The 15,866-nt window shown below is 34.1% G+C and overlaps 2 protein-coding genes across 2 annotated transcripts in view; one reads left to right on the top strand and one right to left on the bottom strand.

Moving 5' to 3' along the window:
* Positions 1-15,866, bottom strand: part of LOC140437046 (uncharacterized) — a 126,873-nt gene that overhangs the window by 32,077 nt on the left and 78,930 nt on the right. The gene's annotated exons all lie outside the window — the stretch shown is intronic.
* LOC140437047 (palmitoyltransferase ZDHHC15B-like) overlaps positions 1-15,866 on the top strand; it is a 34,636-nt gene that overhangs the window by 5,193 nt on the left and 13,577 nt on the right. The window contains exon 2 of the mRNA XM_072526284.1: positions 1,707-1,967. Coding sequence (XP_072382385.1) covers positions 1,707-1,967 — 261 coding nt within the window. The remainder of the gene's footprint in view (positions 1-1,706; positions 1,968-15,866) is intronic.

The raw sequence follows: 15,866 nt of genomic DNA, 5'->3' as shown, positions 1-15,866 counted from the left end.
TTCCCGGAATATTTATCATCCACTCATTTAAGGAAACAGAGCATTTACTCTTAAAAGGTCTATAAACTCCCACATCAAGTGGTTGGAGTTTATGGGAAGTATGCGGAGGAAACGAAAGCATTACTATTCCATGATCTCGCGAATAAAGTATTGCGTCCAGACTAGTGTGCGACTCATGGTTATTCAGCAGCAATATTTTATTTTCCTTATCGCATTTTGTGTGGTTGGGTAGGGGGTAGGACTGTTGTTACACCTGTTTCGTCCAAGTTAAAGATTCGATCAGGGCTAAAATTATATTTTTGTAACACTGTTTTGTAATTTTGGAAAAATTCCTCCACTCTTGTTTTATTAAATCCGAGACCTCTTGCCAAACTCGTGCTTTCCGGTTTTCTTAATGATAAATCAGAGTGCCTTTTCATAAAGCCAAGTAGCCAATCACTTCCTGCCTTTTTATTTATATCCCAGCTCCCTGGATATTTGCAATTTATTAAAATCTTCGCGTAGTCAAAAACCATTGATCTTATTTGTTCATAAGTTAAGCCATAATTCATATTAGAACGTTGCTTTATGTAATCCACTAGCATCTCTTCTTGTGAGGAAGAAAATACACTTCTTGAAGCGTACTTGCCTAAAAAACATATATTTATTCATCTATGACAAACAAGTACATCAAAAAAATATTTAAAACACAAGAACAATCAACTAATCTACTATTACATTTTCGCTCTCGTATCCATCATCGTCACACTTTTGTAAAAACTCTTCAACAGTCATTGTTCTTAGTATTTTTTTCATGCGAGATTGCAAAGTTTGTCTTTTTAAATTAAACGTTCTTGCTGCCTCTCTTTGGGACATATTTCTTGAAAAGATATTTTGTAGAGCATCTTTTATGCGCTGCTCACTTATATTTGCTCGATCTATTTTATTTTGGTACTTTCTTACCATCTGCAATCCAAAAAAATATCAAAATAATTACTAAAATACTACTAAACTAGTGTGGGGCACAATCGGCCACTGCCGAATGTACCCCGTTAGGCCGGCCGAAAGTACCCCACCTGACTTTGCAAGCATAAAAAATTTATTGTGACCTTCTGATCAAAGTTAGAGGTTATGTCAATACATATTCTGAATCTATAGATTTTCAACCTAATATGAGCAAATTTTTACAAAAATATGTGAACAGCAACTATCTAAATCACATAAAATATATATTTTTTAAAAACTTACCTTTAGCTTGAAAAAACACTTAAAAACAAAACAAATATTTGGACGCTATTTATTGTAAAAATTCCAACAACTAAAGTGAAGATGGATTGTTGCCACATTTTTAGCGAAAATTCGGCGCGAAATTCTGCTTATTTAAAATTCTATTTGCAGTGGCTGAATCTGCCCCCAGGCCGAATGTGCCCCACTCTCCCCTATCAAGTATATTTTACTGTTATGAATGTTTATTTTCTAATATTTAATCCTAAAAGATATTTCCTATTAACAAATCATTCTTTCATGCAACCAATATCTCTATTGTAATAATAAACCTTCCACGCCCTTCCACGATGATAAGTGACTCATACTTATCCTAGGTTTATCAAAATCATTTTTTAACTAGTTTTAAAATTCCACTATTTCTTCTTTCGCTGTTCCTACCACTGGTACAAGTAAACAAGTAATCCATTAAGCGACAAAATAAATTAATTCTTATATTTTAGGTACTGTGTATATGAATATCAATTTAAACCTGATAGAGCTCACCATTGTTCACAATGTGGTATGTGTGTATTAAAGATGGATCACCACTGTCAATGGTTAAATACTTGCATCTGTTTTACTAATCAGAAAGGTTTTATTTTAATCTTATTTTACACATTTTGGGTCTGTTTAGTATACGTATGTTCAGGATTTCACATGTTCGTATCATTTTGGACAATTAACCAGAAACAACGAGTACAAGAATATCCAGCTGTCATAGGGTAAGCTTATAATATAATTTAAAAACATTCTTTTTCTTCTTTTCTGAGAGTACGAGGTCCTGTCACTTCTATGATCTGCTCTCTGGTGACGTTGAAGTTTAGTTGCATACCAACATTTTGGGGGCCTAACAACGAGGCGTCCTTGCTCTTACCCATTTGACAACGTCCTGTCTCCCAATTCTCTTTTAGTGTTCTCGTTACGTATTTTGCCTCTCGTCTTAGTAGGGTAAGTCAGTATTGGCCTGACGCAAATCTTATAAATTCACGTCTTACTGTCTGTTGTCATCTATTTATTTCTCCGTATTATCTCCCGTAAATATCCTGACATTGTTGCTGATTTTTATTTGATTGTCCACTTCATTCGTTATACTTCTTCTGCTCCACGTCTCTACATATAAATAACTGAAATTCATCGAGAGGAAAATTTTGAAACATATATGACCTTTATCGAGGTCGTAGAAAGGTAGAAAGTATCGGCATAACTCGCAACAAAGGAACACAATATAATTAATGTATGTGTATACAATGGAAGGCAACCGTATATACGTGTTTCTGACTATTGGTCGTATTCAGTACGGTGCATCCAAGTAAGAAAAGGAGAATGTTAACTTGGGAAAGGTTAAATGTTAACTTCCTCCTTTTCTAACTTGGCTGCTGTACTGAAGACGACCAATAGTCAGAAATACGTACATATATACGATTGCCTTCCATATTTTTTTATGGCATAGACTGTGTCAATCAGCCAGTTTCAACATGACTAACACCTCAAACATAAAAATTTAATGACCGTAAAGTCCATAAAATATCAACAATGAAGAGTTGAATAATCTAGCTTCTTTTCAACATTATCAGTGTGTTCAAAAAACGGTATACATAATATAATTCAAAATTCTTTTTTTTATTATCTTCTTTTTATCTATATCTATATACAGACAAGATAATGAGGTTCTCAGAGTTTCACAGCAAACTCTTGAGCAGCTATCTACTCAATCCGGCCGCTGCTTTACTATGGACTGTAAGTTGCTCACCACATTTTTTTATATATATATTTTTTGATATTTGACAATAAAAGACTATGAATAATATGTACTTATGCATTATAAATTCTCTCATTTCCATTAGCTGAGAGACTAAGTATATTAAACGGGGATTGTGTATTAAGATCATGTAATTGTTGAATGAAATGATTTGTTTCATTCTTATTTTTTGGCATTCGAAAAAAATATGATCTAAATCACCTTTTTTGCCACAATTTTGACAATGATCATTTTCAAGAACATGAATTTTATGTAGATGTGTGGGATAACAGGCGTGGCCTAATCGAAGACGTGATACAGTTGTGATTTATTTTCTTGGATAATTGTATGGCTGAACCACGTTCTATTTGGTATTTGATTTTGTATACTACAGTATCTAGAAGGGTTGGTATAAGTATGTTGTGACCAACATTCGTTTCATACTTTGGGATATTTCATTTTAATATAAACGGCTGCATCACAAAAACTTACAGGTAGTTTATTGCTCAAACCATTGTTTACACTTTGTTTTGCCAGCATATCCACATACTCGTTATGTTCGAGACCGATATGTGCCTTAACCCATACAAAATTAATGTTTTTGTTAACTTTTTGCAGTTCTAAAATCCGTTTTTTAATTGCATATATGATATAATTGGAGGAGTAACTTGGGTAACTCAAACCCAAGGAATTTAAAACAGACAGGGAGTCCGATATGTTATCCAGTTTGTAGGAATAATTATTAATATTTTTGGAGAGAATATAAAAAGCACATCATACTCATATATTTATTATATTGTTTTCCTTTGTTGCGAGCTATGCCGATACGTTCTACCTTTATTTTACTATTAACTCGCATTAACCTTTTTCTTTAATATATATAATATATTGGAAAGAAGACGGAGAGGAAGACCTGCTACAAGATGGAAAACATACATAGGAAATGCTATGATAGATAGAGACCTCAGAGAAGGTGACTGGGAAAATAGAATGATGCGAAAGACGAAAACGGCGAACTCATAATGGGAAAAAGTCGAAGAAGAAGAAGAAATTTATCTTCCGAATTATAATTTACTCAATAATTACGTACACATGGTTAAACTTGTAAAGGAGGCGTTGGAGATCATCTTTATGTTCAGCTATCAGGAAAGCGTCATCTGCATAGCAGAATATTTTTAGGCTGCGGTTGTTCCTGCTAAAAAAAATTCATATTTTATAATTACTATTACTAAGCATCTTCACAATTCCCAACCATGTGATCCAACTGTTTTTGAGTTGTCTTCCTTTGTATACCTCCAGTATATCTTTGTCTTAGATTGATAGTCCAGGATATGACAGTAAAAATAGTAGAAAACCTCTGAATTTTTTTTATATTCATCGATTTGATTAAAATTTTAACAGTAGTTCAAATATAGCTCAAAGATCAAATCTACTCTATGGTAATGTGTGCCTTTTCTCTGGGTGTGGTTACCTCTCCAGCTCGAGGGTGCAGAAAGTTTATAAAAAAAAACATGTTAGTCACTAGAATAGTGAATTTTAAGACAAAAATGTTTGTTAGTTTTTTTTTTTTTTTCGAAAAGTCAATATTTTTTTAGTTATTCGTGACTGAAAGTTCACAAATTCCACGTCAAAAAAGCATGGTTTAAAAACGGTTTTTCGCGAAGAACTCCAAAAATTTAGATTTTATCAGGAAAACTGTTTTGATATAAAATGAAGCTAATAAAACAAAGAGATTAGTTTTTTATTATTACCGTAAACTTAATATTAACAAAGTTGTGGCTATTTGAAAGTAGACTTTTATTCAACGAATACAATGAGCCAAATATGATATTGAATACCCGGAAAACTGTAAGATTTTTATGGAAAACTTGTAGAAACTTTTTTAAAGCCCTTAAAACCCCTCTAAATTAACCACTGGTAAAAGTGATTTTCATGAAAATTAAGGTAAGTTATATTTAAAGTAAAGTCCGCTTATATTTTTTGTGACGTAGAAAATAACAAATTCACCCTCGCCAAAACCACCCTGGTCGAAACTATTTGTTGTTCATTTACAATTTACTTTATTTATATACAAGCATTATCTTCCAAAAGTTTAACTGGTTTAGAAGGTATAGTTTTAAAAAAATCCGAGTTTAAAGTGAAGAATTTTCGGAATTTCTCAAAAAATCCCCTTTTTTTATAACTCAACAACTAAAAAAGATAGAGAAAAATATAGAGATACTGATGATTTTAGTTTTTTTTTATTTCTATAGACTAAAACTTGATATGACTGTTTACTTGATATGTAAACGAGATATGACTGTTTATAGATTGTATTGGCATGCGTTTAGCACCATCTTCAATTCCTTTTCAATCCCCTAGCGCAACCATTTTTAAAACATATCTGGTTTAATTTTTAGTCAATGAAAAAAATTTTTAGTAAAAAAGCTGTTTCTTGTATTGTAGTATTTTTTCTGTATATTTTTTAGTTGTTGAGTTATTTTGAAAAAAGGGAATTTTTTGAGAACTTCCGAAAATAGTGTCTTCGCTTTAAACTCAAATTTGTTTAAAACTAATCCTTCTAAACCAGTTAAACTTCCAGAATGTAATGCTTGTATATAAATAAAGTAAATTTTAAAAGAAAAATGAATAGTTTCAACCAGAGTGGTTTTGGCGGGGGTGAGTTTGTTACATCTTGCATAGGTGAAGCCTATGCAAAAATGCTTACCCGCCGAACTAGAACAAGTATAGAGAATTACCAGACAAAGAGAAGAGAAGAAAAGAAAATACACAGAATGAAGAAACGAAACCACTTAAAAAAGGAACTTCAATATATAGAAAACCTCAACAGAGAGAAAGAATTCAAAACATTCTATAAGAAAGTTAACATCAACAGAAAAGAATTTAAGGCAAACACAAATCAATGTAGAAGTTTAAATGGCGATCTCTTAACAACAAGAACAGATGTACTAAACCGATGGACGGAATATTTTAACCAGATACTTAATATAGAGGAAGAAGAAAACTCGGAAGACGAAAGCTGCGAGGTAAGCGGAGCAGACGAGAGGGAGGAGGATCCACCAACGATCCTGGAAGTTAAAGACGCTGTAAACAAACTAGCCAGAAACAAATCACCCGGAATGGATAATCTCCCAGCGGAATTATATAAAGAAGCTGGCCACGATATCATAATAGCCCTACAGCAGCTTATAAAAGAAATATGGATACAGAAGTCCCTTCCCAATGATTGGAATATTGGAATACTTTGCACCATACACAAAAAGGGTGATATCTTTGAATGCTCTAACTATCGAGGAATTACGCTCCTAAATGCAGCGTATAAAATATTCTCCAATATACTATGCCATCGTATGGCACCATATGCAGAGCGAATAATAGGACAATACCAGGCTGGTTTCAGAGGTGGTAAATCAACAATTCATCAGATTTCAACCCTAAGACAAATTCTAAAGAAAACACTGGAATACGGTGTAGACACGCACCACATATTTATAGACTACAAGGCAGCCTACGACTCTGTAAATAGAAGAGAATTGTTTAGAGCAATGATAGACCTAGGAGTACCAAATCAGTTGGTAAGTTTAACCAAACTAACCCTTGAAAAAGTTGAATGCAAAGTACAAATCCAGGGGGAACTCTCTGAACCTTTTAAAACAAATAACGGGCTACGTCAGGGAGACCCACTCTCCTGTATACTATTTAATCTAGCTCTGGAAAAAGTCATACGTACGTCACAAATCACAACTACCGGTTCAATATATAACAAATCTGTGCAAATCTTAGCATATGCTGATGATATCAATATTGTTGGGAGAACGGAAAACGCAGCACGAGAGGCGTACGTAGCATTAAAGGAAGCGGCTACAAAAATGGGTTTAATAATAAACACCAACAAAACAAAATACATGAAAATAGGTACGCAACCACAAACACTACGGCTACTTGTTATAGAAAATGACGTCATCGAAGCAGTTAACGAATTTGTATACCTGGGAACGCTCGTCAATACTGAAAATGACACTACCGCAGAGATAAACCGCAGAATTTGCACGGCTAATAGATGCTATTTTGGGCTTAATCTCCTTTTTAAATCTACAGTTATATCAAGAAATACAAAAGTAAAACTCTACAAAACAATAATACGCCCAGTCCTAACATATGGTTCAGAAACCTGGACTTTAACAAAAAGCAATGAAAACATGTTAGGATGTTTCGAAAGAAAAATACTAAGGCGCATCTATGGAGCGGTAAATGAAAATGGTGTCTGGAGAAGACGATACAACTTCGAACTCTATAGGATATACCAGGAACCAGATATCGTAAAACACATAAAGATAGGACGTCTGAGGTGGGTAGGCCATGTAATGCGGATGGAGCAAACCGACCCAGCTAGAAAAACGCTCCTTGATAGACCTATTGGTCAAATAAGAAGAGGAAGACCCAGAACAAGATTCCTAGATAACATAGACCAAGATATGAGAAATATGGAAATACGTGCTTGGCGGAGGAAGGCGATGGATAGGGACGACTGGAGAAAAATTCTTGGGGAGGCTAGGACCCACACAGGGTTGTAAAGCCAAAATGATGATGATGAGTTTGTTACATTCTGCGTCACAAAAAATATAAGTGGACTTTTTTTTTATTTATTTACGCTGTAACCACAAGGGTTATTAGCGACCTAAAAAATATAATACAGGTGAAGTTAGAAAAAATTACAATAATTGATACAGTCTTGAGTCTTTAAGATAACTTACTCTGCTTTTAATGTTCATGTTTTTTCCTAAGGCTTCCTTTATATTATTTGGGATAGTGTGCTTCTTTCTTGCTGCTTCATATGTTTTGCACTGAATTAGTATATGCTTCACGGAGGTATTTGCATCGTAAACTTAGGGGTGGTTCTTCTGTTAAGCATTGTAAACTTTCAACTGGTGTCGTTCGAAACGCACCTGTAGCTATTCGTAGAGCTGTGTTTTGAACAGTTTCTAAGGTTTTCAATACTGATACTTTGCTTGATGAATAAACTATCGCACCATAGTCGAGTTTGGATCTAACTAAAGATTTATATACATGTAATAGTGTATTTTGATCTGCTCCCCAGTTTTTGCTGGAAATAGTTTTCATAAGATTTAATCCTGCTTGGCATGATTTTTTAAGTTGTTCTGTATGTTTTTTCTAGGAGAGCTTTTTGTCGAAAACCATACCTAAAAATCTGATATTATTTGTGAAACTGAGGGTTTGATTATATTGCTTCAGATGTAGAGTTAGAGTGTTATGTTTTCGTGTGAATAAAATACATCTAGTTTTTGTCGGTGAAAATTGTAATTACATAGTCCTAGATCATGATTCTAACTGATTGATTGTTTGTTGTAAATGCTTTTTAATAGATGTCGAGTTTTTTTCTTTGGCAAATAAAACTAAGTCATCAGCGTATAATCTTCCTTTAACAATCGGTGAGCATTGTTGAAGTATATCCTTTATGGCTATTAGAAAAAGGGTTGAGGTTATAACTGATCCTTGTGGTACTCCATTTTTTTGAACTTTTTTATCTGAGTTAACGTTGTCTAATCGAAGTATGAAGCTGCGAGATTGAAGAAAATTTGAAATAAATTTTAACATATTGCCTCTGATATTCCAATTATGCAATTTTGATATGATATTGAATCACCAGACAGTATCATGAGCTTTATTAATATCAAAAAAGATTGCGACACAATCTTGCTTATTTGCAAATGCTTCATTTATTCCTGACTCTTAACTATATATTAGGTTATCTGTAGTGGATCGATTTTGCCTAAATCCGCTTTGTTGTGGAATAAGGAGTTTTTGTTGTTCTAAATACCATCTCAGCCTTTTATTTACCATTTTGTCTAATACTTTACATATTTATAATATTGGTTAAAGATATTGGTCGATATGACTTAGGTCCGAGATTTCTCAGGCTTAAGAAGTGGTAGTATTATTGCTTCGGACCAAGTTGATGGGAAAACCTGGTTACTCCAGATAAAATTATAAAGGTCTAGTAATAAATTTTTCCCATTGTCTGGTAGATGTAGTAGAAATGCTAAGGGGATACCGTCTGGTCCCGAGCTTGAATCTTTGGTAGAGGTTAAGGCTTCAGCAAGTTCTATGAAGGAAAAAGGAACGTTAAGGTTGTGAATCTCATGTCCGTCGAATCCCAATACATTTTTTTCTACTTTGTTTTTATGTATTTTAAAATTATCAGTGTAATTTTCATCACTGGAATTTAATTCGTATTGGTCTGCTAACATATCTACGATTTCTTTTCTATCACTAATTATTTTATTATTTTTTGCTAGAAAAGGAATCTTGTATGGTTGGCTTTTGCTAGAGATTTTCCTTAAGTTTCTCCAAACTGTACTTATGCTTGAAGAGGTATTTAGAGATATTGGTCTGCTAACATATCTACGATTTCTTTTCTATCACTAATTATTTTATTATTTTTTGCTAGAAAAGGAATCTTGTATGGTTGGCTTTTGCTAGAGATTTTCCTTAAGTTTCTCCAAACTGTACTTATGCTTGAAGAGGTATTTAGAGATGAGATGAATTGTTTCCAGGATTCTTTTCTATTCGTTTTTAGAATGTATCTTGCCTCAGCTCTTCGTATTTTGTAGTCCATTATGTTTTCGTCTGTTTTATGATGCTTTAGTCTATTGAAAGCTTTTTTATACACTCCTGTAGCTTAGCTGCATTTAGGTGTCCCCCACGGAAGAGGTTTATGTTTCTTTAAAATTTTTGTTTTTCTTACATACGTCTCTACGGCTGCTGTGATGGTTTGTAAAAATGTACATAAAAACTTGTCAATGTCGTTTGATGATGTGAAGTTGGTTTGGTTAATGTTTTTGATAATTCGATCTGTTTGGTAAAGTTAGTCCAATCAACATTTTTAATATTCCACTTTGAGATAGGCGATTCTATATTTGGTGTTTTCTGATGCATTAAAGAAATTATAATGGGGTAATGGTCACTACCATATAAGTAGGGTAGAATGTCCCACGTTAACGTAGTTCACAGAACTGGGTCACACAGAGAAATATCAATTGCCGATGATGTGCCATTTTGTATGTCGAATCTGGTTGGTCTTCCGTCGTTAAGTATATTCAGATTTTGGGATGTTATAATATCTTCTATAATTCGTCCTTTCGGGTTGAGTTTTATGAAACCCCACATCGGATTGTGGCAGATAAGATCTCCAACGATAATTCTAGGAGAAGGAATTTGTTCCAAAATAGTTGTTAAATCTTCTTGGGATATAGTTTGATTTGGTGGGATATACATATTACATATATAAATCTTTTGAGGTATATTTATTGGGATAGTTATCAATTCAATATTATTTGAAGTCACTGGTAACTGTGTGCTCATGAATTTTTCATCCTCGTAAATTGCTACTCCTCCACTGGCAATGTTTTGTTTAATCTGTTATTATAGAAACATAAATAATTACGAAAGTTATATACATAGTTTGAATTTTTGAAATTTGTTTTCTGTAGACAGATAATAGATGGGTGTGTTTCAGAGATAATATGTTTTAGTTTTTCAAAATGGGTGTAAAACCCATTTAAGTTCCATTGAAGCAGAGAAGTGAATGTAATTATTCTTTAGAGGAATTAGTTACCGATGAGTCGAAATCTTCTTCCGACAATGAAGTTTTCATTGCAGGGAGTAAACCTATGTGTTTGCTAAGTTTTCGTATTAATTTGGTGCTTTTGGTTTTCATTCTTTTATCGATGTAGTATGGATGTAATTCCGTTAAAAACCTTATAAGTGCATGAGAGTCTTCTGAGTACAATTTTGTTACGCTGATTATGTCTTTTGATCCTTGTATATTTTCGAATAGATACACTACTTGATCGAAGCTTAACAATTGTTTTTCCCTTTCTACATTTATTCTCTAACTGGTTCTAGTAATGTTTGGAGATTTGGTATCTCATCTCCTTAAGTTTTTTCTTTAATTGAAGTTTAGGTTTTTCAAAGTTTTCTTCGGTGGGTGGCGTGATTGCATCTTCTAAGGTTCCTTTTCCGGTTGCTTTGTTCGAAGTTATCTGGGGCTCGTGAGAAGTCATATGTGTATTTTTATTTGGAGGTAAGTGTTGACTTGTTTCGGGTGAGGTTGATTTATGTTTTTGGGTATTAGAGGATGACTCAGATGATGTAGGTGTTGCGATTGTAGTGTTGACTGAAGAAGTGGTCAAATGTATAGATGTATTTTGTAGTGAGCATTGTTGGGTTTGGTTTATTAATAAATTTGGGATTGCTACTGTTTGTAATGTGATTTGAGAAGACGTAGTAAGTGTGGAGGGAATAGTATTTGAGATTGTGGGAGTATTTTGTAGATTATTTTGTTGAGGATGATTTATTGATAAATTTTGTCTCATTTCTGTTTGCACTGCACTATCATTGTGAGGATGGTTAGAAGGTGAAATATTTGGACAATTAGCTGCCTGGTGTCCAGTTAATTGGCATTTGAAACATGTTTCGTTTTGGGCTATAAATATGCGGTATGATGTTTGTTTCAACTCGATGATAAAAGATTCCGGTAGTACAAAGTTGTCTGGAAAAGGTGAAACGAAAATTTGTCTTCGAAAGCTTAGAATATGACTGAAGGCAGGATTGGTTACTCCTATCCGTAGGTATGATATGTCTGAGAGAGGATTTAAACCTAGTTTTATTAATTCGTCCATTATTAAGTTAGAAGGTATGCTTGGACATGCATTGGACAGAATTAAGCGGACTGATGGAGTTATTAATCTTCTCGCTTCAAGTATATTTCCATTTACTATTATCTTCTTTGTTTCTGCTATCAATTTATCGACTAGGTTATTAGATGATAGACATGCATATTCTACCGTTTGATATACGAGATGCGAAAATAATATTTTTTGGTTCTATTTGCTGACTCAATCCTTCAAGATAGTTATTAATTGTACAATTCTCTAGGGTGTTAAATCGAATAGCTTGATTTCTGTTTGGGATTAATATATTACGTGGTTGACTAACTGCTTTTGAGTATGATGAATTTTGTGGTGACTGGAAGATGACATCTTTTAAATGGATTTAAAAACCGACTAAAACCGGTTTAACAGCTTTTGCTGTGATACCAGTTCATGGAAATTGGATAATACTTATAACTAATTGCAGTGATTTACTTAAATATCTATATCCAAATAGATGAAGAAAGTATATTTTATCTACTCACGATTCCAATATTTAGTGTACAAATCACTTTCACTTAGTTTTATACTTAATTACTTTTAAATTTATTTCAATAATTACTATTTAACTAAACGATAAATGAGTGCCTAAAACACGTCTTTCTCGCTTGCTGGTCAAACATAGAATCATAAGTGGACTTTATTTTAGTTATAACTTATCTTAATTTTCATGCAAATCACTTTTACTAGTGGTCATATTAAAGGTTTGTTAAGGTCTTTAAAAAAGTTTGTACAAGTTTTTCATTAAAAACGGTGGTTTTCCGGTTATTCAACATCATATGTTTAGATTTTTGTATTCGATGAATAAAAGTCTACTTTCTAACAGCCATAACTTACCCCTTGAGTTGGGGTGGTAGCCAACCGCAGAGGAAAAGCTCATATTGACATAGGATAGATTTTGATCTTTAAGCTACTTTTTAAATACTGTCAAAATTTCAAGTAAATCCATGCACAGCACATTTATTCAAATTTTCTAATCATAATATTGAGGTCATCATCATCTTGTGCAATAGTTACTTATTCGTCAACGAAACTTACAGCATAAATTAATATGGGTACCTATATCCTACCGGTTTGCCCATTCGTTCGTACTTTCTTCTTCGTGGTTTCAGAGTTTTGTCTAGGAATATTTTTCGCAAGTGAAAGACGCAGAGCAACTTTTCAATAGTGTTTTGTCGTGTTAAATATGCCTTCTTAAAGTCGATAGATGTTAAATACTCTAATCTATTTCCGGCTATTATTGCTTCTATTACGCGTATAACATTTGTAATAAATATGGAACAAGACAGCGTAAGAGCTGGCATGAATATAGAAATATAAAATTAATTAATAAGAGAAGAGAATTTAAAAATAATAAAACAAAATACGAGAAGATACGGCGAATAATGAGAAATAAAACAAGTCACGGAGACATGATTTAGAAGAAAATGTAGTGAGATAAAAGAACTGGAGAAAAATCATGAAAACTGCATTCCGGGCAAAAAAGTTTGATAAGTAGTTATCATTTACAGAAATCATTATGAACTGGAAGGTTCATAATGATTTTAGAGATTTCAGAAGAAACATATCACCACATCAGTAGCACTGGAAAGTAATACAGGCACAATGATAATTTCCGTAGTGTATTGCCCACCTTCTTCTTCTTCTTCTAATGGCGCTACAACCCTTTGTGAGTCTTGGCCTGCTTAACAATGTTCTTCCATTCTGCCCTGTCGGATACTTTCCTTCGCCACTGCCTGATGTTCATGGTTTTAAGATCCCTCTCTACGTCGTCTATCCATCTTTTACGGGGCCTTCCTCTTGTTCTGTTTCCTTGGGGCTTCCATCTCTGGACTACTTTTACAGCTCGATTATCTGGCATTCTTTCTAGGTGACCAAGCCAGTTTAGTCTTTGTGACTTTACAAATCTGACAATATCTGCGCTCTGCATTAGTTCATCCAGCTCGTGGTTCATTTTAATTCTCCACGAACTATCGCTGCATTGGGTTGGTCCAAATATCTTCCTTAGTATTTTGCGCTCAAATATTCTCAGTTAATTTTCATCAGTGGTTGAGAGGGTCCACGTTTCACATCCATATGTGACCACTGGTCTAATTACTGTTTGGTAGATTCTCAGCTTAGACTCACGATTCAGTAACTTACTTTTCATTAAGTCTTTGTATGCATAAAAGCACTTATTACCGCTAAGAATCCGTGCTTGTATTTCTTGACTGATGTTGTTGTTGTCATTTATTATTGAGCCTAGGTAGGGAAAAGTGGAGGCATATTTGTAGGTATGGTTGTCTACCTTCAGATTCTCATGTTCATTCGATTTTGTGCACTCCATATATTTTGTTTTGCTTTCATTTATATATAGACCAAACGTAGCAGCTTCTCGTTTCAGTTCTATAACTTTTTCGCTTAATACTCTTTTGTTGCGGCTTATTATGGCAACATCATCCGCATATGCGCATATTTGCATAGATCTTATATTAATACAGCCGTTTATATCCAGTTTTCTAACAACAGCTTCTAAAGTTAGATTAAAAAGTGTTGTTGATAGGGCATCCTCTTGTCTAACTCCATTTTCAATATCAAAGGCCTGCGTCATATCTCCATCTATTCTCACCATAGCTTCGGAACCCTCCAGAGTCATTCGTATAAGTTTAACCAACTTATTGGGTATCCCTAACATAGATAGTTGCTTTAACATCTTTTGTCGATCTACTCCATCAAACACCTGTTTGAAATCGATATACAAGTTGTAAATCATCATCATCATCAATCAGCCAATCCCGTCCACTGCTGGACATAGGCCTCCCTCAGTTCTTTCCAGTGTTCTCTACACTGGGCCGCTTGTAGCCAGTTTCCCGCTACTCTTTTTATGCAAGTTGTAAATAAGTTTGTTATATTCAACACATTTTTCATGTATACCTCTTAACATATGTATTTGGTCTATAGTTGACCTCTTTGGTCTGAAGCCACATTGGTATTCACCAATAATCTCCTCCGAAAACGATTCCAGGCGGCTATATATAATTCCTGATAATATCTTGTAGATGACATTTAAAACTGTTATGCCCCTATAATTTTTGCAGAGTCGTTTGTCTCCCCCTTTGTACATAGGAAGTATGATTCCCACTTTCCAATCTTCTGGGATGACTTCTAGTGTCCATATGCGGTCGATTAGTTTATGGATACGCCTCCATAGCGCATGTCCACCATTCTTTATCAGTTCTGCAGTTATTCCATCTGTGCCAGGTGCTTTGTTATTTTTTAGATGTTTTATGACGTTTATCGTTTCTTCCAATGTTGGTTGCTCAACTAGTTGTTCTGCTGTGTGGTGAATTATCTCTTCATCTGTATTGCCCACCTAAATTGAATAATAAAAAAATGACTATGAAAGCTATATGCAAACGCTTGGAAATAAATTCATAGGTGGCGGAGACTTTACTCGTAAGGCCAAGAATACACTATGGAAATGCCCGTTTGACAAACACAAAAGGCAGATAACTGATGCTCACTATCGCTGACAATAGCCTAAACTCGATAGCAACAGGCAAACCTATATACTGACCTTCAGATCCTAAAAATATTCCAGATGCCATTGACTTCTTTATCACTAAGGGTATTAATAGCACACATATAAAAATATAATTCAGCTTTGATTTTTCATCCGATCATTCCCCAATTTTGTTAACCTACTTCGCTTAGATACTGCAAAAACCAAAATATCCACATATATCCAACAAAATATAAATTGGATTTTGGACTTCGCAAAAATAGCAGAAATGCAAAACTTCTGATAAAACGGTTGGAGCCAATCCTCTTAAAACGAAACTTAATTCCACAACTAAATTTGGTTTCCGCAGCAGGCATGGAACCATAGAACAAGTTCATCGCTTGGGAAAACATAAAAAATAATCTCGAGAACAAGAGGTACTGTAATACAGCCTTTCTAGACATCAGTCAAGCTTTAGACAAGGTGTGGCACAACGGACTTCTACAAACTCAAGAAAAATCTTCCCACTACTATTATCTAATCTTGAAATCTAATATATCCGACCGTTATTCTGTAATTAAAGAGCACGAAGCCTGCCCCGAGCTATTCGAAGTTAAGAAGTTAAGTCTACTGTGCCTCAAGGCAGCATTAATGGGTCTGTTTTATATAT

Source organism: Diabrotica undecimpunctata, chromosome 3 (assembly GCF_040954645.1).
Source record: "Diabrotica undecimpunctata isolate CICGRU chromosome 3, icDiaUnde3, whole genome shotgun sequence".
NCBI classification, from domain to species: domain Eukaryota; kingdom Metazoa; phylum Arthropoda; class Insecta; order Coleoptera; family Chrysomelidae; genus Diabrotica; species Diabrotica undecimpunctata.
The sequence above is the reverse complement of the archived record's forward strand: the minus strand, read 5'-3'. Positions and strand labels throughout refer to the sequence as shown.